This window comes from Lemur catta, chromosome 1 (genome assembly GCF_020740605.2).
Source record: "Lemur catta isolate mLemCat1 chromosome 1, mLemCat1.pri, whole genome shotgun sequence".
Classification (NCBI taxonomy): domain Eukaryota; kingdom Metazoa; phylum Chordata; class Mammalia; order Primates; family Lemuridae; genus Lemur; species Lemur catta.
In genome coordinates, this window is record NC_059128.1 from 126,666,063 (window position 1) to 126,691,981 (window position 25,919).

General features: G+C 46.6%; 1 protein-coding gene across 1 annotated transcript in view; it reads right to left on the bottom strand.

Annotated features, from left to right (window-relative positions):
• Positions 1-25,919, bottom strand: part of CCDC3 (coiled-coil domain containing 3) — a 68,733-nt gene that overhangs the window by 41,206 nt on the left and 1,608 nt on the right. The window contains exon 2 of the mRNA XM_045533499.1: positions 24,294-24,468. Coding sequence (XP_045389455.1) covers positions 24,294-24,468 — 175 coding nt within the window. The remainder of the gene's footprint in view (positions 1-24,293; positions 24,469-25,919) is intronic.

Here is a 25,919-nt window from a genome sequence, read left to right on the forward strand (position 1 = left end):
GGTCTCTATCCCTTTTTTTTTTTTTTTTTTTTTTTTGGGAGAAAGGGTCACACTCTGTCACCCAAGGTGGCGTCATCATAGCTCACTCCAACTTCAAACTCCAGGGTTGAAGCAACCCCGTGGCCTCAGCCTCCCCAAAGTGCTAGGATTACAGGTGTGAGCCACCAGTGTGCCTGGCCACTGCCCATTTTTTAACCACTCCCAATGGCCTGGAGACAGGAGAAGTTCCAATTGGCCAGGCCTAGATCCCAGAGATGTGATCAACCCAGTGGGAAAGAAGGCTGAAGAAAAGTCGGGGTGCCACCGCCAAGAGCCAGAGGCAGGCAGAAACAGCAGGTGTCGCCAAGTGGGGGGAGGAAGGGCCTAGATCTCAGGCCCTCACCATTAGATTACAACTGCCCTTGTCCCCTGGGGACCAGAGGGGGCCCTCACTCCCACCTCACCACTCTCACTGTTTCACAAGCTACGAAGTTTAGGAAAATGCTTCATTGTTCCTTAGCACAGCGCCTGGCTTATAATAGACACCGGCAAACACGAATCAGCCAAATGTTCTTCCATTTGTGTTGTCAGGGTCGGGGGAGCCCAGGATCGGTGCATAGCAACCATCGTTAAGGACACAGCAGCTCCAAATGACAGAATGTCAGCGCCGGAAGGAACCTCACAACCATCTACCCCAAACACTTCCACTTACAGTCCAACGACTGGAGGCCCAGAGGGGGCCCCGACCTCACGGCTGGACAGCCCGGCACTCAACCACTGCGTCCCAGAGAAGATTACAGTTTTCTCTCCTTTCTTGAGGGTTTCCTCAGCATAAGTGTATCATCCTTGAGGGCCAAAGTGATGAAAAGCAGAGACACAAACTTCTGAATATCCTTTGTGTTTTTATCCTGCAGTTCTACACACCTTTGGGATTATTCTATTGTCTTTTAGTGTTTCCTTTGTGCGTGTTTGGGAAGAGGTGGGGAGAGGAGCCACAGGGACAAAGACAGAGCTGGGACAGATCACCGGGACCCAGAGAGACGTGTCTGAGCCCTGGTGCCTCCGAGGATGGAAATTCCCCATCCCCTGGGTTCAAGGTTTATCTGTGCGCTGGCCACAGAAGGCAGCTGCCAGGCAGAGATTTATAACCTGACATTCCAGCCCTGAGCCTGTTGAACAAACAGACTGAACCCCGGCGATACTGGACCTGCCCCGGTGCTTCTGAACTGGGCTCAAGCCGCTTTGCCACCACAATGACAGATTACACGGAGACAAAGCGCGGGTGCGGCAGGGTGCAGCCTGCAGCGGGGAGAGGCGAGGAACATGGAACACGGCCAGAGGGCCCCGAGGGCTCCAGGCTGCACAACCCACCCTCTCTAGAGCCAAAGGCTGGGACAAGCCAGCACAGACTCAGGATGATGCGGCCGCCTGGGCTTCGCCTGCCAGATAGCGAGCTGGGGATTCTGCCCCGACACCCAGAACCAGCCGTCCAGACAGCGCCAGGCAGGGTAACACGCGGGGAAGCGTCCTGCAGATCGTAAAGCACTCTGCACAGGCATGGGGACTGTGCGGGGACCTCCAGGCTTTCCTACCCTTTCCGGTCTGAGTTGGTATATTCTTAGGATATCGTATCTCAGTGGGAGGGCATGCAGGCAAGAGGCAGAGAGGAGCCTAGAAATGCACCTGCCCCACCCATAGCGACTTGGATGGGCTCTCAGGGCTGGGCAGGGAACACCTCCAACAGAAACAGCTCGGGACGGTCCCCTGGGAGCCTGGGCTTGGAATCTCACAGCCCTGAGCCCCAGCCCACTTGTTGCCCAGTTCAGTGGCTTGGCTGATGGCCTAACCCCAGCATGTCCCAATGTCCTCATCTGTGACATGGAGGTAGATAACAGTGTGCACCCTACAGGGTGGGTTGCTGTGAAAATCTAGTGTCCCCAGAGCCTCCCAAGCAACCGCTACCTACTAAATCTGCTCTTCCCGAGAATGTGTCAGGCAAGAAACAGGCAGGTGGGTCAACTCCTTGCTAAAGGCAAGTATTCTTTTAAAGCCAAATAATAATGGATCTAAGTAGCATTAAAAGTGGAAAAAAGGAAAAAAAAAAAAAAAAGCTTCCATCAGTCTTAAATTATCTGAGCCACAGTCTATGTAGCAAGGCTATTTATAGAAATGGTCATCATGAGCCCTTGAAAGGATTTTGGCATAAACAGTTTTGAGTGTTTTTTTTTTTTTCTGTGACTTCTTCCCCGAGGCGCTGGGACCACTGGATAAATGTACCCAAGCCCCCTGTGCGTGTTTGCTCATAAGCCTAGAGCAACTCAAGGCAGCTGCTGCCGTCCGTGAGCCTGATCTTCAAAGGAAAGCTCTGCATGAGGAAGCTAATGGAGCTGAAACTCATCTCGTGGTGAAAACAGAAAGCATCTCCCTGCCCTAAGCAATCAGATGAAATCAGCACAATTTCCACTTCAACCCTCTCCTTGGTGACCCAGGTTTGCACTCATCAACCCCTCGTGAGGCTTCTGAATAGCAAAGCTGCAGTCTGAACTTAAAAGAATACACTGCGGAAATGTAGAGAAACACCCTTTGACCCATTTTGGAAGGGTATGCGTGGGAGGAAACATAAACCTCTGATAAAGGAAGAAATGATTATTGGGACTTGTATACGCTAAGTACCAAACTGGATAGACTGGCAGACATCAAATTTTATGAGGTTGATCATACGTAATGGAAAGTTGCTCTCTGAGAAGACAAAGTAAAATTTGCTAAAAGGCCAAGACTAGTAAAAACAGAAACTGCTATTTTCACGCCAGGGTAAGAGCTCCAAATTTTTGCCCTGCCTTCTTTGGCTTCCCTGATGTGAAAGGATTTGATACGACAAATTCTACTATCAGACAGACACCCTCCCCTTTAAAGTACTTTGCTTTGCGTTCAAGAAAAATGTATAACAATCAGCAAAGCCCCCAAACCTCTTCAAGGCTGCAAGAGTAAAACTTGATGCATTAACATGAAATGGGCTTTTATATTTAAAACTGCTGTTTTCCCCTTTTTTCTTTTAAAGACACAAATGGTAGTTTTACAGTTGTCACCAGTAAGTTTAAAATGTCACATCAAGTGGTCAAAACAAAAAGTTAAGTCCCAAATGGTATAAAATGCCATCATTTATAATTAGGGACCTTCTTTAAGTCAGACAGTATACAAAAAAAAAAAGAAGAAGAACACTTAACATCCTTCAGGATTCAAAAATTATTCTTGACTGATGTATCAAACATAGACTGGGAAGATTATTTGTAGATGCAGCTGAAAGCTTGGGAAGCCTGTTTTCTTCTGTTCCTTTTGCCGAGGATTGCGAGAGCTTTTATATAGTTTCTTCCCAGAGTTACATGTGTTTTTCATAAAGAGATATTTGAATTTACATACTTTTATCCACAATATAGCATTTAGCACCTCCATTCTTCTCTCACCAAGAATAATTTTATTTGATTAAGAGACCTCAGCTGCTTTAAAAATACTTCTGCAGTTAAACGCCACTTTCAACTAGTGAAAGAAAATAGCTGTGGGACAGACCTGGCAACGGAGGCTGGCTTTTATTACTACGTCAGGCAATTGTATTTTTCCTTTCTTTAGAAGACTGGTCTAACTCCTCCCAATATAACCGATGATGGCAAAACTTATCAAAGCCATCTATTAATTCCAATACTACTAATGAACACATATATAGCACTTCCCATGTCTCAGGCACTGTTTGAGGAGTTTTATAGATACTAACTTATTAAATCCTATGTTCCGTCATCTGTTCCTGGTAATAATCTTACAGGGTTCATTATGTTGGGTGCTTAAATCCTTCATCCCTTCCTACTGGACCCCAGTTTTGTTCAATTCCACTCTTTTTCATATGGCTGTTACTCCAGGATGGGCTATCCCAGGAGTTGGGTCCTTAATGGTCTAAACTAATTAAAGAGACCCTCTAGGTACAGACAGGTGACACTTGTGAAAAACAGCCTGCTGGCTGTAGGGAGGGCAAAGTTGTGTATGAGAACAATATTGTTTGTTCATAATAAAAGTCACACAGGAAGAGAGAATGTCTTTGGACCTTGTTAGGTCTGGAAGTGATGCCTGGAACTGCTGCAGCCTTTTTGCAACCATGAGGGAAGGCAGCCTGAGGACAAACTAGCACAAAGAGAGAATGCCAAGCATGTCACCAAGAGGGGACGACCCAGAGCCCTGACTATCCTGTGTGTGGAGCCACTGTAGCTTTTGCTTTCTCACCTTATGTGATGATGCATTTCCCGTGTTAAACTGAGTCCAGATTTCTCTTACTTGCAGCCAAAGGCATCCTTAACAATATGATCGGCTCTACTTTACAGATAAAGACTCAAAGGGCAAGTGACTTACCTAAAATCACACCACTAGTAAATGTACCAAGATCATACAGACATTAGGGGATAAAACTTGTACATAAAATTAAAAAGGAATATGAAGAAGTTCAGGTCAAACCACCCTAAAATATGCTGCTTTGGTATATTGACTACTTTGAGTTGGAAGCACTTGAAAAACAGCACACACAGCATGAGGTGTTTGTTCTGGAAAGATGGATCCTCCAAAAGCAACTCAGTTGTTATCAATCCCTTCCCCAGAAGTTTCAGCAACCAGGAAAAATTAACTCTTATCACAGGAGAAGAAACAATGTTGATACCACCCCTGGACAGACTTTGTCACAGGTTGTCATCTATTCTTCTAAGGGCCCATCCACCTTTCCCCAAAATCATTCACTGTCCCCCAAGTTGCCTACATCCTCTCTCCACTTCCCCCTATAAAAAGGGTACAGAGTCTTCCAGATCTCGCTGTTGTCTGGGTTATGCATTTTTTTTCCTGTGATGCCCCTATGCACATAATAAATTTGTATACATTTTCTCCTGTTAACCTATGGTCAGTTTATTTCATAGACCCAGTTATTGAACCTCAGAGATCAAGGTCTTCTTCCAGTCCCCAACAGTGCATCTTAGAAAAACCAAGTGATTAGCCATGACATTCCAAGTACAAACAAGGCCACCATTTGTTGTTCATTTTCAATGCTGATTCTCTCATGTAATCACGAGTCATTAACTTTTGAACACCAAAAGTTTGGAGTTTTTATCCATATGGAGACATCACGCAGAACAGAACCCCAAGATGGCTCACCCCTAAAGAGAAGGCTCATTCTATACACAAACTATAACATGGTAGGTGGAAAAGATGTCTGCACCCAAGTGGGCAGTGAACAGGATTCAGAATGTAATTCACTTTGGAGGACAAACCATGGAGTTCTATGAAAGTGAATACAGACTTCATTTCTAATGACCACAAACCATTAAGCATCGGCCTACACAGAAAGTGAATCCTCTATCCCAGGCATCTTACTTTGGTCCCCTTTGTAAGCCATTCTCCAGATGTTCCCAGGGATGGCCCTCACTGCATGTCATAGTCTGGGGACAGTGAGCACCTGGCAGTAATAGGTTGTACTGAACTCGGAGCCCACAGCATCAGCTCTAGTTCCTCATCCTTGGGTGCTGAGTTACTCTAAATCGTATTGTCTACTGGGGGGAAGCTCCTGTCTGCAGCCCTCTAGTTTTGTGCAGAGGGTCTCCCGTTAGGGGTACATTCCCGGCCTCTCCCTCATACCCTCCTGGGGACAGGAGTGAATCTTGATTCTTGCTAAGCATGCCTAGCTCAGTGCAATTCCCTCCCCTGCTCCTCTTGGGAGCAAGCTGACCACAGAGAAGTCCCAGTCTAGTCTTCTCATCAAAGCTGAAAATTTTAGAGCATCCGACCCCACAGACACGGGCCATGGCTTTCCAAGGCCACCTGTGACCATCTGTGTGTGTACACCCATATCTAATCCCGAGGCTAGGAAGTAGCCCTCTTGATACAAGCCACATTTTCCAACATCATCTTGATCAGTTAAGGAAAAAAAAGTAATCCTTGACCTGGTTAAATCAGAACTTGGGTGAGAAAGCCAATAGCTATTTATTGGGTTCCCTAAAACCCCAACATTTTCTAGAATAGAGAGCTTTAAACATACCTTACTCTGTATAGTAGTTGATGGTGTTCAAAGCACTTTGTCACATCTCATCCCTTTGGGCCTCCTCTGTAAACCCGAAGGCAAGCAAGGTTGGTTATCTCGGGGGAGCCCAGTGTGGAAGCTGCTCCTGCGTGTGCTGGAGTCCCTGCCCCTCCAGGACTCACCAGCTCTCCAAGGAGCTAAGTCAGCTGAGTGACTCGGCCAGGGTGGGGCAGGCTGTGAACCCAGGCCCTTCTCCAACCTTCCCCCCAACAAAGCAGTTCTGCCTTTCAAAGGCTGCTTAAATACCCCACACACTGTGTTGACTTTTGTGCCATTTAATAAATAGCCGAATGTACTGGAAGCCCTAGCTTTAATTTTTTCTAACTTCAGAGGCTTCAACTGAGCAAAGAAGGTAAGTAATCCTTTTGTTATTTTAATGACTGATTTTTCATTCTTATGCTGGGTGTCTCTACCCACATTTTTCCTTTAAAGTCACTCCAGGAGAGTGACACCACACCAAGATGGTGGAGTAGGAGCTACCAGCCTCCATCCCGCACTGCACGCACACAAACCCGAATATCGATGGCTGTTCACAAACCAGAGAGGGCTCAAGGGCCCATTAAAGAATCTTCAGCGACACAATAGGACAAAAAACAAGAGAATGCCCATATAGAAAGGACGGCTGGTGACATCAGCACACCTGGAACACCAGGAGGCGGTGAGGAACAAGGAAGAAAGGCAGAGGCCATCGGTGTCAGCCACATGGTGGGAACCACCAGGTCCCCAGTGGTCTGCTAAGCAGAGGACAGCGGCATTTCTTGCCACTGAGGTAACCAACAGCCATTTCCACCGGGGAACCTCAGAGAGGGGGACATAGAGGTGCACACGACCTGCCCCTACCCCTACGCAGCTCCCACCTCTCCCAACCCTGCACGTGCCCTGACCCTGCAGCCTCGCCCACTAGGCAATGCCCACACTCCAGCCCTGGGCTCGGTGGCTGCCTTGGGTCCACCCCCATCTCGGACACTAGAGCCACCGCCAAAGCAGGCTAGGTCACACTCCCAGTGTGGGACACAAGAGGTGATAGACAGAGAACCCCAAAAGACAAGACCCATAATGAAAAATGCTGGCTAGGAAAGGCCTGCTGGGCACAGTGAGGAAAAGCTTATTCCATGCAGAGGTCAGGGCCAGACGTGCAAACTTCCATCTGGACTTTCCATCTGCGAGGTGGGCTGCTGCCTGAACCTGGCCACGCGGGTCAGGGTGTTCCACCCAAGGCGTCATCAACAGAACACAGGCACAGGGCAGTCCAGTGCCGGCCAGAGGTTTCCCCTGTCCTGCTGGCAGGGACAGCCCACATTCCTGTCCTGTTTTTCTCTCCAAGTGTTTTTTCCCAGTTGTTATTTCCATGAGCAGAGGATGGGGCTGACTTGGGTAGAGTGAGATATTTAAGTGATATCAACTATATGGAGTTTGGAAACCATACATGTGACCATTCTGTCCACCTAAACACCACCTCCCACTGGCCTCGGAAAGGCAGGGGATGGGCGGGGCGGGCAGGGTGGAAAGGGAATTATTGCCAGCAGGAACATGAAGTGCAGGGAAGTGCAGGGCGTGGGCACAGCACTGGCTGAGTTCAAGTTCAAAGCCACTGTACAGCGGAGAGCTGAGCTCACACCCAGCGAGACCCACGTTGGGCTGTATCACCCAGGCCAACATGCCACCCCCATCTTCGTAGAGGAAACAAAGGATGGGTGACACAGTCAAGAAGATAGGCAAGTTCTTCCTCCTGATAGATCCCCCCTGGAATCCCAAAATGGGAATCAGGAGAGTGTCTTATAAAGTTCTCCCCGGCAGCCCAGGGAAGGCCTGTGAACACCCAGGACCAATGCTGTGCTCACCTCCGCCCTGCCCCAGCGGCTCATCCTTCAGGGTCCAATGAGGATACGCTCCTGTCAGCTCCTGAAATGGCAGCACGCATCCTTAGAGAGCAAGACCCGATCTGTGCCAGGCACACAGAAGGAAGCTGGGCTGCATCGATGTGTTGGAACCAAGGTGGGTGGGTGGGAGGTCGGGGGTAGGAGAACACAGTTCCCACATCATTAATCCCGGCCATTCCCTCCTCTCTTTTTGTAGTGAAGGGCACTTCTTGAAGCCAGAATTGAAGGTAGTGGGGCCAAGTACAGTGGCTCACACCTGTAATCGCAGCACTTTGGGAGGCTGAGGCAGGAGGATCACTTGAGGCCAGGATTTGAGACCAGACTGGGCAATATAGCAAGACCCCATTCTCTACCAAAAAATAACTAGCCAGGCGTGGTGGTGTACACCTGTAGACCCAGCTACTCACAAGGCTGAGGCAGGAGGATCACTTGAGCCCAGAAGTTCAAAGCTACAGTGAGCTGTGATGACACCACTGCACTCCAGCCTAGGCGACAGAGTGAGACCCTGTCTACAAACAAAAGGCAGGGAGGGGATGGAAAGAGGATGGAGTAGTAGGGAGAAAAAAAAGGTAGAAGATAGAACGATGACAGAAATAGTAGGAGCCAATATTCATCGAGCCCTTCCTATAAATGCATTCAGTGTACTAACATGAGTTAACACCCTGTGAGGTAGGTTCTATTATTATCCCTTTTTTTTTTTTTTAAGATGAAGAATCTGACCCCACAGCTGGTATTACAGTTCACATTCAGGCTGAGTGTTTGAAGAATTCCTCCAGGCCCCCAAGACGCAGTTAACTGTCACTCTGCCGAGTGGACAAGAAGATGGTGGCATGTCTGGGTAGTGGCCTTCTGTGCTGAAAAGCCATAACGAGATGCCACTTCACACCCATTAGGGTGCTACTATAAAAAAAAAAGCCCCAGAAAGTAAAAAGCATTGCAAAGATGTAGAGAAATCAGGATCCTTGTGCATTTAATGTCAAATGGCACTGCTGCTGTGGGGAAGAGTATGGTAGATCTTCAAACATTAAAAATAGAACGACTGTATGATCCAGCAATTCCACTTCTGGGCATGCACTCAGGAACTGGAAGTAGGATCTCAAAGAGATATTTTGTACCACCATGCTCATAGCAGTATGATTCGCAGTGGCCAAGAGGTAGAAGCAACTCAAACATGCATCAATGGATAAAGCAAGAAAACATGGTCTATGCACACAAAGGAATGTTACTCAGACTTAGAAAGGAAGGCAATCCTGACACATGTTACCACATAGATGACCCTTGAGGACATCACACTAAGTGAAATAAGCCAGTCACAAAAAGACAAACACTGCATGATTCCACTTGTCCGAGGTGCCTAGCGTAGTCAAATCCATAGAGACGGAAAACAGACTGGCATTTGCTACTAGCTAGGGGGAGAAGGGGGAGGGGGTTTTTGATTGGGTACAAAGTTTCAATTTTGCAAGATAAAAAAGTTTATCTTGTTGCACAAAATCTCTTGCACAACGATGTGAATATACTTAACACTACTAAACTATATACTTAAAATTTTATGTTACATGTTTTCATCACAATTAAAAATAAAAGTAAAAAGAAGCTTATCATCCTGCTGATGAGTGTTTTTTTGTGAGAGTTTAAGGAAGAGAAGTAGATCCAGCCCTGAGATTCCCTCGGGCACCCTTTGGTACTGACGTAGCAGTGGAAGTGCCCGACTTTCTCAATAGCTGGATCTCTGCTGCCTGCTACAAGACAGGTTTGCAACATCCTACATCCCTGCCTGACCCAGAGGGTTTTCTGGGAGTGTTTGGTCTTTCAACATCTTGGATTCTTTGCTCAGTCTTTTAAAATTTATTTTTTACCTCCAAACAGACAGGGTCTTGCTCTGTTGCCCAGGCTGGAGTGCAGTGGCCCGATCATAACTCACTGCAGCCTCCAACTCCTGGGCTCAAAGGATCCTCCTGCCTCGGCCTCCACAGTAGCTGGGACCACAGGCATGCACTACCATTCCAGCTAACCTTTTTATTTTTTGTAGAGACACAAGGTCTCACTATGTTGCCCAGGCTGGTCTCAAACTCCTGGCCTTGAGCAATCCTCCCGCCCCAGCCTCCCAAAATGCTGGGATTACAAGCATGAGCCACTACCCCTGGCCTTGATGGGTCTTCTTACAGCACAGGCACAAAATTCTTGAATTCCATCCACGGATGAAGGTTTGATGACCAGATTTGGACCTCCCTAGGATTTCATTACAACACAGTCTCCCCAGTGACATATTCCCCCAGTTTCATAATTGGTAGTTACTATTTTTAACCCCCTGCTATGTCCCAGAGACTTATAGTACCTGGTGTTTTATAAACATTATCTCATGAAATCCTTTGAGGTATCCTCAAATACCCCTTTGAGGCAGGTATTGTCACACCTACCTCGTATGTCCTGTGACAAATGAAGACTCCAAGGCTCCCAAGGTTAAGGGATTTCCAAAGGTCACACAGCTGGCAAAGCCAGGAGTCCAGTCCCTGCCTAACCAACTCTGCTCTAGTTGCTCTGCGGGGTTCTCTAGTTGATGCCATTCCTAGGTTTAAGTTAGCATCGTGGGCTTGGATCCCAGCACTCACACGTTCTTCCCAAGCCCCTGACCCAGCAAGAACGGGGGCCACCTCCCTCCACAAGGGGTCTTCCAGGCCTCTGCCCATCTTAAAGGACTTGGTGGGGACCCACCACAATCTCCCCCACACATACACCCCAGGCCTCCCCACTGCCCTCCAATGGAAACAAACCAAGGTGCCCCTGGGGCCTAGTACCCAGCCCAAGTTCTGGACAGGCAGGAACCTTCCAGAGTTCTGCTCAGCCCTTGCTGCACCTGCTGGGCATCAATTTGGCCTTATAAAGGAACACGAACATGGCGAGTTTCAGCAGCAGTTAAAGAGAAGGCAAATCCACCAACTCAATTCACCCCTGGTTGCTTTTCCACCATTGCAAGGATGGGCCAATCCATATGGGACCAGCCCTTTTATGGTCTTGGGACTGGAGAGACTCCCTTTTGTGCAGGTGGCTCTGAACAGGCAGGTGCCCACCTGCCGGGAATTAGGTGGGCAAGTCCTGCCAACAGTCATTCTTCTGCCGCCAGCACCCGCTGCCACATGAAGGGTAGCCCTGATATTTGCTGGAGGAAATGTACACAGTGTGCACTTAACCAGCAACTTCTACAGAAAGGCCTCAAAGCATTTCACCCCTACCAGGCTTTCAGCAAGTCAGCAAGGGCGGCAGAGTTAGGCCAGCCCTAATGTGCAGGTGTAAGATCTAAGTTCCCCTGGCTTCAATGAGTTGAAATGAGCCAGGCTGGAAATTCAGGACCCAGCCCAGCCATGACCCTGGGCCCCAAGACATGTCCTTCTACTTCTCCTTCGACTGTCTTAAAGGCAGGAGATGCAAATCCATGCGTAGGTAAGATTTTTTGGTATTGGCCTTTTAAGCCCCGTGCCTCCCAGATCAGATCCAGACCCCGGAGCAACACGATCTCAACCAGCTCTCACCCTTGCTCTCTCTGCCCAGAGCGACGCGCCCAGGTGGGCCGAGACACAAAATCCCCATGTCTCTGGACACGCCATCTGGCCCTGTCTCCCTCAGGGGGGCGGGCAGGGGCAGCAGCAGCAAGGGAAGGGAGACAAGCTTGGAGCAGTAGGCACAAAAAGGAGTGGGGTTTTAGGACCTGGTAGCTGAGCATGGTTACGCGTTTTTACCACGATGAAAAATAAAAAGTTTGTCATCCTGCTGGCGACAACGCATGCACGCACATGCATTCATTCATTCACAGAGCGTCTGCCGAGCTATCGCTACTGCATGTTGGGCTCCAGGATACAGAAGTCCCTACTTTACAAGATCGCCTGGAACAACAGGAAGTGAGCGTGTGTTGGGGGTGGCAGGGATGGGGAGCGGGTGGCCAGGAATTCCGAGGCGGGGGACTCCACCACACAGGGTCGAGTCATCAGGGCAAGAATCCACAGCCGGGAGGAGAGGTATTTACAGAATTTACTGTTCTCCATCTGATCCGTGAACCACACTTGACTCAGGGTTTGACAACACAAATAGATTTAAAAAAACACGTGAACCTCTAAGTCGGCCCTGTCCGCATGCAAAATAGTTTAATTCTTGCTGAAAATCCAGTAAGATGAGAGGAGGAGGAGGGAATCGGGGGAGCGAAGGGGATTCCTAGGGCGGTGGGACTGCTCTGTATGGGCACGTGTCACCGTGCATTTGTCCAAACCCACAGAAGTGGGTGAACCTCATCACCAACTGTGGACTCAGGGTAACAATGTGTCACTGCAGATTCGCAGACTGTAACACGTATCACTCTTGTTGGGGATGTTCACACCACAGGTGGCTGTATCGTGTGGGGACCGGGCAGGGTGGGTCTATGGGGAACTACCTTCTGCTCAATTTTGCTGTGAACCTACTTAAAAAATAAAGTCTATTAAAAAAAAAAAAAAAAGCAACAACAATACCCCTGGATAATGGTATTGGCGGTTGTGGGCATCACAGTATGGCATTCACCACTGGAAAGCTTTTGTAAGAGAATGAGCAGAGCCTTCTCAGTCTTTCCTTAGTGGCCCTAAATGCATGTCAGTACCAGTGTCCACAAAGCTTCTCACAGGAAGAGAGCAACTCCACCACCCCGCGGGGCTGGCAGCCGATTGCAGTGCTGACAACTATAGCATCTAAAGCCAACTTCCTTGCATGGGTCTCTCCAGAAAAGACGAGACCCCAGGCATGAGAGAAACATGTTTTCAACACAGATCGGCTACAGGCTACAGAAGTGACCTTCATGGAGGGTTTCAATCAATCAGTTATGTGGGGGCAGGGAGCCCGCAGCCTTGGGGCCACATGTGGCCTTTCTGGATCCTTGAGTATGGCCTTTGACCGAATCCAAATTTTACAGGACAAATCCTTTTCATGAAGGGATTTAATCAAGTTCAGATTCGGTCAAGCGGCTGCACTTGGGGGTCTGGAGGACCACGTGTGGCCTTGAGGCTGCAGGTTCCCCACCCCTTAAGCACTCACAGGGCCTTTCCAATAGGACTTCATAGCAGTTTTCAACTAATAGGAAAGAAAGATTTATTGCTAACTCCCTCAACCATATTAATATTTCATCATTAGCAGGCTCATAAAGTTCCTACTGTTCACGTTTAGATGTGAAAGACAGGATTCCTGTTCATTAGCAGTTTCAGATAAATACTCCTTAAAGACACACCTAGAGTACAAATAGGTTTCATCTTCCTCTAGAACAACAGGGCAGAGGACGATCAGGTCTGGGCTTGTGCACAGATGGTGTCAGCTCTGTGGTTTCAGGGACCCAATGTGTCATCCAGGAAAGAGAAGTTCTTTTCCCTGCTCGTGCTTGAAGTGCCTGTTCCACTCACGTCTTTGGGTTAAGGGATCAAAGCTTTCAAATGTAAATGGCGATGGGGAGAGAATGAATTAAGCTATTAGTACCAGTACCCTTTAAGACGGTTAATTCGAGTTATTCTGTCCAATCAGCTTCGACTATCCAACAGAGCCTTTGGATTGCACGACACAGTCAGGAAGGTGTTTGGGACACAGAAGAAACCGTGGGGACTGGAGATGGGACAGAGAGAGATGAGGCGGGGCTGGGTGCAGAAAGGCAGGCGCCCACCTGGGGTCTGAAGGGGAGAACCAGAGAGGAACCAGCCAGACAGACAGACAAAGGACATATGACAGCACCCAGGCCAATCTGGTCTCCAGGCACAATGACACCCATTTCCCTAAAAACTGGGAAATCCACCCTTCTCTCCAGCCTCAGAATAAGGAAACAGAAGAGGATGCTTTCATAGAGCAAATAAACAATTTAGAGAGCCCCTCAAGAGTTACCGTCTGGTACCATGCAAGAATGTCCCTTTCTTTTGTGTATGTGCTGTACACATCCACCTGTTCAGTTCAATGGACTTTCAGTGTGACAGTTTTGCTTCACTATAAAGCTGTGACAAAGGCCTGTGCACCTTTGGAACCCTGTGTTAGTTTCTGCTAATATTTTTAATAGTTTTATCATTGAAATGATTATTGCATTCAAAGTCAAAACAGCATCAGGAGGCCACGTGTTAATAGTTACAGCTGTGAGCTGGGCTTTGTTTCCCTATAAAATTCTTTTGTGATGTTACACGAAGCGGTTGGACTAGACAACCCCTCAGGTCCCTTCTAGGCCCGACATTCTTCATCCTGTGTCTGTGCAAAATAAACTGACTGGCCTCAAGTGCACTGGGTGATCTCTGGGGCCCCGAGCCCCCGGAACATGCTGGAAGCATCTGGGTTTGCTTAGACGCCCAGGGGAAGCATGGCTCTGCCAGGTGTCACAGCTGATTTAACTAAAAGAAAGATGAGAGGAACTGAAGCTTGACAGCACCCCCGAGGGTCTGCCGGGCGACAGCTAAACTAGTCTGGGGAAGACAGGAGGAGATCCCCTCTGGCCCCAGAGTCCCAGGCAGTGTTTGTTCTAACCACTGCGATGGAGCCCCAGAAATGTCCGCAGGGGTCTGTGCGACCTCAGTGCGTGCATGAGAATGGGGAGAGCTCAGCCTGCTGGTCACCTGCCCGACGGGTGATGGGGTGAGGCAGAAATGAAGGGCCCCCGGGGAGGGGAGGTGGAGGAAGGAGAAAGGGTAAAAGCAAAGACACTGTCCCTTTCCCCAGGGAAGTCTGCATGAGCCGAGATGTCCACAGGGAGAGCTCAGATGGCAGCACAGTTTCTGCTTCCAAGGCAGCGGGGAAATAAATGATCATTTCTTACTTAAAAACACAGCTTTGTGGCTAAAGAGCCTATGAGCCTCTCATTCCTCTCTGGGCAGCCCCTGCAAGGACATTCCCCACATTCAGACCCCATGTCCCCGTGGGGACAATGAGACCCGAAGGAGGATTTAATGACATAAGCAACTGCAAGAGACTTTGGGAACAGAAGTCAGAACTCTATTTCTTAGCCCACAAGACTCTTGGAATACTGTTTCCTTCCTCTCAAGGTTAAGTTCTCAGGCTGCGGTCCATCTCCCTGGTAACAGCCTGAGAATAAGGTACCTTATTAAGGGCTAATCGAAGCGTGCGTTTATCGTGCACGCGAGCGCCTGTGCAACTAGCACCATAGGAACAAGCTCTGTGGATTTTACCAACGTCATTACCTGGTTTTGATATTGAACCACAGTTACACAAGACACTAACAGTAGGAAGAATGGAACAGGGGTTCCCAGGACCTGTCTGTACCTTTCTTTACAAATGCCTGTGAATCTGTAATTATTCCAATGATTTTTTTTAAAAAAGTAATAACCATAAAAATGTAAACCAAAAACCTATATAATGTAGCATGAGTCAATGTTTCAGATAAAATAATTGTTTCAAATAAAACTTATTTCATGGCCAAAAATGAAAAAAGAAACGACAGCCCGCATGGTGTAGTCACGAACCCTCACCACGCCATGTGGGAGGACATCTCCTTTTAGCGTGAGCTGCCCACACTCAGAAACAAGTTGGAGCGTGGGCCACCTGCCACGCAGCTCTCCTGTCCTTTGACACGCACGCACACGCTCGCCTCTGTGCCTGTTTGTACGCATCCCTCCCCCATCCGAACTCACTGCCTTCTCTAACAAATCCTTCCCCTCCAGGCCTGGCAGGAATATCCGTCTTTCCATGTGGGTTGACTGTACGAGTCACTTGAGTTCAGTTCTGCTACATTCCCCATAACACAGTGCTCAGGACGCAGGGGTACTCAAAAGTCCCCGTGGATGGAACAGAGGCCCATCTGCCTCGAGATCTTGTGGGTACATAAGGGGACACGAGAGCCACAACATGACGTTTCGCACATACCCAGTACTCTATCCTTTTTAACATGTTACCTCAATTGCTTTTGTTTTTATTGCGGTGCTATGAACGCGGCGAAGTAGGCACAATTAGATCCATTTTACAGCTAAAGAAACTAAGCATAGAGCGGTCAGGCGACATCCAAAGTCATGAAGTCAGTCCGAGTCAGGGCCTAGAACTCCATTTTCAAGCCCCGCCCAGATGTAGATGATTGCCTTAAAACTGTAAGTTCAACCAGGCAGATTATGGATGAATTAAGGCACAAATATTCCCAAAGGAAGCATAACATTGTGTGGCACAAAACGTGGCAGTGGCCAACACACTGGGGGTGGCCAAGGCCCTGTAGGAAGAGGACATAGCAAGAGTCTTAAAAAGTGGGGACAGAAGAGTGGGCTGTGGTCAAGGACAAATTAGTCACAAGGACACAGGGAAAGCTCCGCTTCTAAAACGCATCTGAATCCAGCCATTTCTCTCCAGAGCCACCGGCCACCCCCTCATCCAAGCCTCTGTCACTCTTGCCTGGATAGTCTCCTAAATGGCCTCCCAGTCTCCACCTTTGTCCCCACTCCATTGGTCCCTGCTTCACTCGGCAGCCAGAGTGTTAACTTCCCTGAGATGTCGATCAGACTCACCACTCCGTACAGCCAGCGTCCCCAAAGCACACAGACCTAAACTTCTCGCCTTGCTCACCCCTCCAAACTCAGCTCGCTGCATGCCCCGCCATGGTGCTCGTTCACTTTCCCACCTGTCAAGAAGGCCAAGCTCTTTCCATCCTGGGGGCCAATCACACCAGCTCCTTCTCCCCCCTGGAATGCTTTTCCTCCTCATCTTTGCATTGCTGGCCCCAGGCCATTCAGACTTCAGTGTAGACATCATCGCCTCAATCTAAAGTAACTAGCAGACCCTCTCCACCATATAGCCCTCTTCTAATTCTTGGCCAAACCCCTATCATTCTGCTAGTTTTCCTATTGACTAACACTTTAATTGATATAGTGACCATCTCCCACCCCACCCAACTATAACAAGCTCCAGGAGAGAATGCAGCTCTCTTGTTCCTTTTTGCATTCCCAGGGCCTGACACATAGTAGGTGTTTAACAAATACGTACAATGAAGGTATGAGTGAATAAGAAAACCCCCAACCCCACCTACTTCACAGCTTTGGCTCTATGTGGCAAGCAAATGACCTGGTAATAGTAATCTGACAGTGTGTTAGCAGCCTTCACCCAGGGGGTAGTGAGTAGCATGACCCTACATAGCTCAAAAGCACTTTGAAAGCAGTATATTCTGGGTACAAAGTCCAAATTGAAACCCCTTCTCTCCTCTGAAACCTTCCTGCAATACTCAAGGTCTCACGGATCTCTCCTTTCTGACTTTCCAAGGCATTTCTTGCCCACACCACTCACGTGACACTTAATAATCCCCTTCTTCTTGGTGACACTGTCACTCATCTCCATGAGTACCTACTAGGTGCAGGTCCTACAAATATGACAATGAATCAGGAGGAGTTTACATGGAGTTTGTATCCTGTAAACCATGGGGGACGTGGATATTAAACCAATACGGTCACAAATCATTACTTATGGTTGTGATAAGTGCTACAAAGAAAACTAAAGCGTGAGGCCGGGCGCGGTGGCTCACGCCTGTAATCCTAGCACTCTGGGAGGCCGAGGCGGGTGGATCGCTCAAGGTCAGGAGTTCGAGACCAGCCTGAGCAAGAGTGAGACCCCGTCTCTACTAAAAATAGAAATAAATTATCTGGACAACTAAAAATATATATAGAAAAAATTAGCCGGGCGTGGTGGTGCATGCCTGTAGTCCCAGCTACTCGGGAGGCTGAGGCAGTAGGATCGCTTAAGCCCAGGAGTTTGAGGTGGCTGTGAGCTAGGCTGATGCCACGGCACTCACTCTAGCCAGGGCAACAAAGCGACACTCTGTCTCAACAAAAAAAAGAAAACTAAAGCGTGCATTAACAGCATCATTAGAGGACAAAACCAAACTAGGTGGGTACATAAGGAAGGTAGGTAGACAGCGGGTCAGGGAAGCAATGATTACTCTGTAAGCAGAAAGTCTCTCTGCTTTGGGAGGGAGGGGAGCAGAACAGGTACAGTCAGGAGACACCGTCTCACTTCCAACTCTCACTCACCACCCACATTCCACTTAACCGGTCTGGGCCTCAGCTGACTCGACTGATAGGAAGGACAGCATGGATGTGTTGTGTTTATAGAACATTCAGAGAAATAAAATAAAACCCCTTCATTTTCCAGGGACAAAGGCTACTTCAATGAATAAAGTATTTGTTGAGCATTACAGTATTAATTATGTATTGAGCACAAAGATCAAAAAAGATGAATTGATCTGCCTAAGATCACCAATAGCTAGATGGCACAGTCCAGACTGGAACCCACCTCCCTGAATCTCCACCCTGGATTCTTTATAAAAGTGTTTACAGCCCTCCACGACCTGGCCCAACCCTACCTGTGCAACCTCCTACCATTAGCAGGGCCAGAGCCTGACTGCTGAAATCGTTCCAAGCTCAGTGTTTACTCCAGGTCTTCTGAGATTCTGGGCCCCACATTGAGGTCACGCACCTCCCTGTGCTCAGACCCTGAAATGCACACTTCCAGCACTTGGCTCGGTCAACACCTCCTCTTCTACCATTCTCCACCACCACGGTAGAGCAGCAGTGTTCAAAGTCTGCAAATTCTTAGGGTCCCCAGAACTCTTTGAAGAGATCCGTAAGATCAAAACTATTTTGGGAATACTACTAAGATGTTATTTGTCTTTTTCACTGTGTTCACACTTGTACCGCTCGTGCGACAGCAAAGCTGAGTTAAAGTGCTGGCCACTCAGTGCAAATCAAAGCTGTGACACCAAATCACACCAGGAGTCATTGTATTTCTTCAATGCTGCGTGCTGGCATAATAAGGAAAAAAAGCCAGTTTAATTTAGAAATGTCCTTCATGAAGTAGTAAAAATTATTAATTTTATTAAATCCTGACCCTTAAGCACATATTTTTCATGCACACTCTGAAGAAGTATGTCATACACATAAAGCACTTCTGCTACCTACCAAAGATAGTTGTCTCAAGTTCTGAGCTGAACTGATGGCTTTCTTCATGAAACGCTTTCTGCTTGAAAGAATGAAGTGACAAACTATATTTAATTCAGATTTGAGTATTTGATAGACATTTTCTTGAAAATGAAAAAAGTAAGCCTGTCACTTCAAAGGAGACAGTGTTTGTTGTCAGTGATGGAATTCGAACTCTCAAACAAAAATTAGAATTTTAGGAAATTTTCCCCTGTGAGTTTGACAGCTTCCCAATACTTTCCTCATGTGATCAATGGTGATATTAACGACTAGGGTTTTGTATATAATAAAATCTTACCACTTTTGGAAGATCTGTGCAACTCAGTAACTAGTATTTTCCAAATGGTCAATGCATCATGTTACAAAATCAGCATGGTAATAAAAAAAAAGTCATTCAAAGTACAAGACAGACTGATGGACTTTCATGTAAGAACACAAAAAGTTCATTGATAAAGTTTCAGATTCTACGTTGCAACTAACTTTTAAGAAACTAACACGTTTGAGTTTGGGTGCAGCATCAATGGAGAATAAATATAGAGGAGGGGGCGCTTAACAGGTGATCAAACACTTGCTGAACAGAAGCAATACTCCTCCTTCCCTACGGAGTGAATATCTTTGTTCTTGTCCCAATGATCTGTGACACCCGCCTACCTCAGCACACTTGCAGGGACACCTTTACATGAAATTGTTCTAGGGCTCTTAATGGAGTATCTGGATGAACCGAGTTCCGATTTTCTTGATCTATTTGGCGTTCAAATCTCACTTTTGAAACTACAGATGCTCTCTCCCATTCCTCGTTGCTCTCAATCATCAGAAAATAAATATGGTTCATTTATGTTTGTCCCTTCTGTATGTTCCACCCAAGCTTGACTGTATGTTCTTAACAGGTCCAGGCAGACAGAAACATCAGTTTCCGATGCCAATCAAGGGAGCTTAGGACTCCTATTGATTATAACTAAAAATCTCTGCACATAATACAAAAGTAACGACCTGAACTCTGAACACTAAACAATTAAAGGTAATGGGGAACCTAACCCAAGGGGGGCTGAGTCATGGAGCTACGTGGCAGAAACTGTAGGAGAAATCCCTTGTTTCTATCCAGAAGACTGAGTTTCTATCCAGTGTACGGAGAAAGCTCTTGGTTTTCATCTCTTTTTTCCTCCACCCAGTCTAGCCCTCAAGCCATATATATGGAAATGATATGGAAAGATCTTCAAGACCTACTTGTGCATAAAGCCAAGTATAGCAAAGTGTGCACAGTGTGTTGCCATTTGTGTCAAAGAGGATGGTAGTAACACAGGCTTGGATTATTATTGGATAAAAACACTCATTGCATGTTCACCCAAGAAACTATTAACAGCAACTACTTGTTTGGAGGGTGGGCAGGAACCGAGTGGCTGGGTGTCAGGGGTGGGAGAGAGACTGCTGGCTGCCATTTTATATTTTTGGATTTGGGAACCCACAAATGTTGTGTTCTTATTCAATAAACTATTTCTTTTTTTTAAAATACGTTCCCTGCAAATAACCCAGTGAATTCTGTGGAATCAAATTGTGCACTTCCTTCTCCTCCATGCCTGTCTCCAACACATACCCCGTCATAATGCCATCACTCTGCCGTGGGATGTTGCAGGACTCCCCCTGGGAGGCCGCAGGAAGCTTATTTAAGTTTTAAAAATATGCAGTTTTTAATACTTCAAAATGCTCAATTGCCAGTAATAAGCCCTTGCATCACTGTTCACAAAGTGCTTTCACACATGTGCTCTAATTAGGTCCTTACAACAACCTTCGACAGTTTATCTAAGCCACATTTTATTTCATTTTATTTATTTATTTATTTATTTATTTATTTATTTTGAGACAGAGTCTCACTCTGTTGCCCAGGCTAGAGTTCAGTGGCATCAGCCTAGCTCACAGCAACCTCAAACTCCTGGGCTCAGGTGATCCTCCTGCCTCAGCCTCCCAAGTAGCTGGGACTACAGGCATGCGCCACCATGCCCAGCTAATTTTTTCTATATATATTTTTTTAGTTGTCCAGCTAATTTCTTTCTATTTTTAGTAGAGACAGGGTCTCGGCTCTTGCTCAGACTGGTCTTTAACTCCTGATCTCAAACGATCCACCCGCCTTGGCCTCTCAGAGTGCTGGGATTACAGGCATGAGCCACCGCACCCAGCCTAAGCTGCATTTTATAAATGCGAAAACTTAAGTTACAAGAAATTAAGGGACCTGCCCAAGGTCATTCCTCCAGAAACGGCAGAGCCAGTTGACATCTTCTAATGGTTTACATTCCTTCTAAGGCAGCTTAGAGGACAACTCCCCCCATCATTCTTCCCAACTCCAAAAGAGGAAAGAAGAAAACTATGGCAAGACCTTCACAGATTTTTTTTTTTCAGTCCCATGACATTTTTATGACAGCCTGATGTCAGCATGGGTTGGTCCGGGTCTTGGTCCTATGGGACAGTCCTGGCAGAGAGGGAAAAATATCCAACTTCTGTTTTGACTGTTCCACTCACCCAGTAGGAGAGAAACGAGGAGGGAAAAATGTCTTTGGCCGGCGTGGAGAGAATCCTGTCAGTAAATCTGGTGGACGCTCCAGCGTGCCAAAGATATCCCCAAGTCCTATTAACACCGTGACACCGAACCAGAGAGGCACTGAGCACTTAGCAACGCTGCTGACTTCTTGGCAACTTTTGAAAGCGAGATCGTGTTGCTATTTACTAATGTGTGGGTGGGACATTGGAAGACGGAGATACCCTGGAAAAGAACCAGAGTGTGGGAGGACTCTGCTCCCGGGGACCGAGTTGAACGTCACCCTGGGTGTGCATCGCAAAAGTTTCCCTACATAAGATTTTCCTCCTGTTCTATCTCTTCACCTCTGAATCGATTCCAGAGTCCTGGATTCATGTGATCCTCCAAGATGCATAAGGTTGAGAATTATCAGCCAAGAGAATGAAATGCTCCCTACATAACTAGTCTGCATCCACTGTGCGAGCTGAATGGAAGCTCCGAGAACAACAGCATCAGCGATAGAAAACACCAGAGCTCGCTAACATGCCTGCATGATCTGTAATCTAAGACACAGCACGAAACACAAGAAAGGCTTTTGGAAAAAGTCCAGGGCTGTTCATAGCTGCTCTCAGAACATTCGAAGGATTAACAAAACTCTAACACCTATTCCTACTGGAATTGATAAAAAGGTAACCTGAACAGCAATTCTGATCCCTCCTAAGGTTGGGGGGAAAATGTTAGCTGCTTCTGACATAATAGGATATACTTGTCCTGGGTAGGATACATAATTTGACGCTTACCTTTCCACAGAAAAAGAAACATTTTAGTTTTTCTTAAAGAAGGGAACAAGTAACTGTCAATAATACATCTGAGATCATCAATTCACAACTGCTTTAATCACTCCAAAGAATGTAAAAGAAAATAAATAACTCAGGGAACATCACAAAATTCTTAAAAGTAAATTTAATTTTAGTTTCAAATCAAGTTATAAACGAATGAGCTAATTTTATTTAGCTCTTATGTGGTCCCTTTCCAAGCAAGGAATAAAAATGGAATGAGCAAAGGTCTGGAAAACCGCAGGGAACCTCAGATGGAACTTCTATATTTGGCTACATGGAAGCTCCACAATCTGGAACAATTATTTTCCTACCCCCAAGTTTTGACTCTTCCTTGGAGCGTGGAGCACTCCCACACTTTGTTATCTAAGACATCAGGGTGAGCAAAGGGAGAGGGAAAAAGGATTTCTCCCCAAGATCAACATCTGACCAACAAAAATAGATCTGCCTTCACACTGGAACAATTCTCCACGGTCCTATTGTTCTATTTTTTTTTGCCAAAGGATGGAAAAATCTAATTCCAGAAAAATGTTAATAGCGTGATTATGTGACCATAGGGGTAACAAGTTATGTAGCTTAAGATTTGGGGGACTACGCTACTCAAGTGTTTTTGGAATAATATCTACTCTCTTGACATAAATCTGCTGTTATCAAGGGTCTAGTTATACAGACAAAGCTCCCTCAGTATGGAGAGCCAAAGGGCCAAGCCTAAAAAGGTTGCATTTAGAATATACTAGGTGTGACTCAGGCTTGAGATACTCAGGCTAAGACTTGGTGGGTCCAGTTCAGCATATTCCTGTCGGTAACAGCAAAGATTAAGAAGTAGGGGGTCGGTGGGGGGAACCATGTTGGGAGCAAAATGTAGGACACATGTTCAGAAAATTCTGGCAAACCATGGGGGAGGGGTTAGAAGAGTCTAGATTGCTGTCAGTAGGGAAGAGCTAAGGAAGAAACTTCTCCACAATAATCAAAGAAAAATAAAAAATTTCCCTTAGTTGACTGTACCTGCTGGTTACACATGCACAAGTATGAACAAGGGCTCCAGGGGCCAGGGAGCCCTGGGCAGAAGATGAGGACATTTGGCAGAACGAGGCAGCTACCCTGGGTCAACCCACCAGACAAGAGAAAGACACTTCCCTCAAGTCCTTTGCACATGAGTGCAAAAAGGGAGCCACCTAATATATGCAAATTGGCTCATTAACACACACACTTAAAGTCCTTCATGCGCTACACACATCAGAGCTTTCCCAGCAGTCTGTCACATAGCCCTGAAAATGTCCCTGATGGGGGACTTGGAAAGATGGACCATGAATGATCCCACTCACGGGCTTAGACTGACCTGGCCCCGCTGTCATCCCGCCTCTGTATGGCAATGCCATCGCTTTGGAAAACTTCCCCGCCAACTCTGGCATTTGGCCCAGACTGGAAGATCCTTTTATATCTTCATATCCCAAATAACCCTGACCCCTACACGTTCTACAGCCACCTTCGCCACCCTGTACCCCTACATCTTAACAACCATAGTCAGGAATCGCAGAAGTGTTTGCTAGGATAGCTATTTTATTTCATTTCCTTGGGGACTTTTTCTTTCCTCGAAGACAATTCCTCAGAGCTCTGACAATACTGTCAGTGACAGTAATCAGAACAGTCATAGTGGCCCGCAGGTATTGCATGCTCACTACTCTTCCAAGCACTATGCTAAGGGATTTACATATTTTGCATATTTAAATCACATTACACCAGCCCTGTGATATAGATGCTAGTACTTTCCCAAAGAGGAAACTGAGGCATAGTGTGCAAAGCTTCATCCCATCTTGTTCCCACACTTTGTGAAGAACCCCTTATCAAAGAAAGAGTAAAGCTTCAGGAATCCAAAGTTTATGAGCAGTGTCTTATAACAGCTGGGAAGGAAGGAGGGAGAGAGAAAGAGAGGATAATACTCTTTGGTCTGGGCTTTTGGAAGAGTATTCTCAACTCCTTTGGTCACAAAATTCATACAAGATATAGCTATTCTATTGTTTTGCTTTGGCACAGGGTCCAGTCAATTCTTACCCTATTGTCTTCCTGGATCTCCCAATCACTGGAGAAAGTCACTAGTTGCTGCCCTTGAGAACAGTTCGAAAACTGGAAGAGGCTGGAAAACATTCTTCTGTTTTCTTGAGTGTCTGCAAAGATGGCATCTTGGAAATTGACACCGTGAGGCAAGAGGTTATAATTTTCATCCATCCTAATGGGGGAGAGAAAAAAAAAAAAAGCAGAGATGTAGACCAGACAGCCAGGGGTGTACCAGCTTCGATAGACTCACAGACCACCGTGATGGGCTTGCCAATCTCACATCAATGTTTCGCATCGCTGTCATTAGGGGAGTTACTACAGTTACTATCTCTGTTTCTCTGTCTCACCCTACCTGAGTCTATCCTAAAGGTTTTCAAAAAGATGTGTTTGAGCAAAGTAGGGGCACAGTGTGTATGTGCATGCCTGTTTGTCTATTTGTGTCTATTCCAAGTCACTCAAGTGGCCTTCCTTCTCATAAACAGTGTCCCTTACTTTCTGGTGAAAGAAAGCCTAGCTATAATGACCTGGGTTTAAGTTCTACCACTGCTACTTATCTTCTATAAGACACAAAAGTAATTTCTTCATTCATAAATTTTAATCTGTAAAAAGATGATTATAATAGTATCTACTTCCTTGGTGATACCATAAGGATTGCAACAGAAAATGTAAGTAAATAAAACACCAGGGCTGGGCACAGTGGGTCATGCCTGTAATCCTAGCATTCTGGGAGGCCAAGGCAGGAGGATCGCTCGAGGTCAAGAGTTCGAGACCAGCCTGAGCAAGAGTGAGACTCTGTGTCTACTAACAATAGAAAGAAATTATATGGACAGCTAAAAATATATAGGAAAAATTAGCTGGGCATGGTGGCGCATGCCTGTAGTCCCAGCTACTCGGGAGGCTGAGGCAGGAGGATCGCTTGAGCGCAGGAGTTTGAGGTTGCTGTGAGCTAGGCTGACGCCATGGCACTCTAGCCTGGGCAACAGAGTGAGACTGGGGGTGGGGGGTGGCCGGGGGGAACCCTTGGCACAAAGCAAATGCAGTATAAACACTAGTGCACATGTTTACAGAGCCCAGTGTGAATCACTTGTTAGACTGATCAAGTCATCAGGAAAAGGAGAGATGGGAGTTACACCCCAGTCCAAAGGGGGCACGTAGGGCCCACCAGGAAGTCTCCACTGCCACTCTCCATCCCCTGACATTGACCAGAGCCTCAGTGGTCCCAGAGTAACAGCGGAGGAATGCTTTATATGCAGTTGTTAACACACTGCAGGGCAAGACAGCCCCGTGAAATGGAAACCCATCAGACTACTGTTTGCCTCTGTAAATCTGCCCTAACTTTTTGTAAATAATGTTAGAGCAAAAGATGAACGAGTTGGCTGACCACCACAGAGCCATGGGACAAAAATAATATTTCATGATAAAAAAATTTAAAAAAAATGTTTGTTCAAGTACTTAGGCTTCTTTTTTTTTTTTTAATGAAGTTTGTTGTTGAATAGTTTTATAGCTGTGTCCTCAGAATTTCTCCCAAATAAAAACATGAAAAAATCTGAGTTTCAGTTTCTCTGTAGCAAGAAGAGCACTCTCTGTCTTTGCTGACTGTATTTAGAAACTATACTTCCCCGG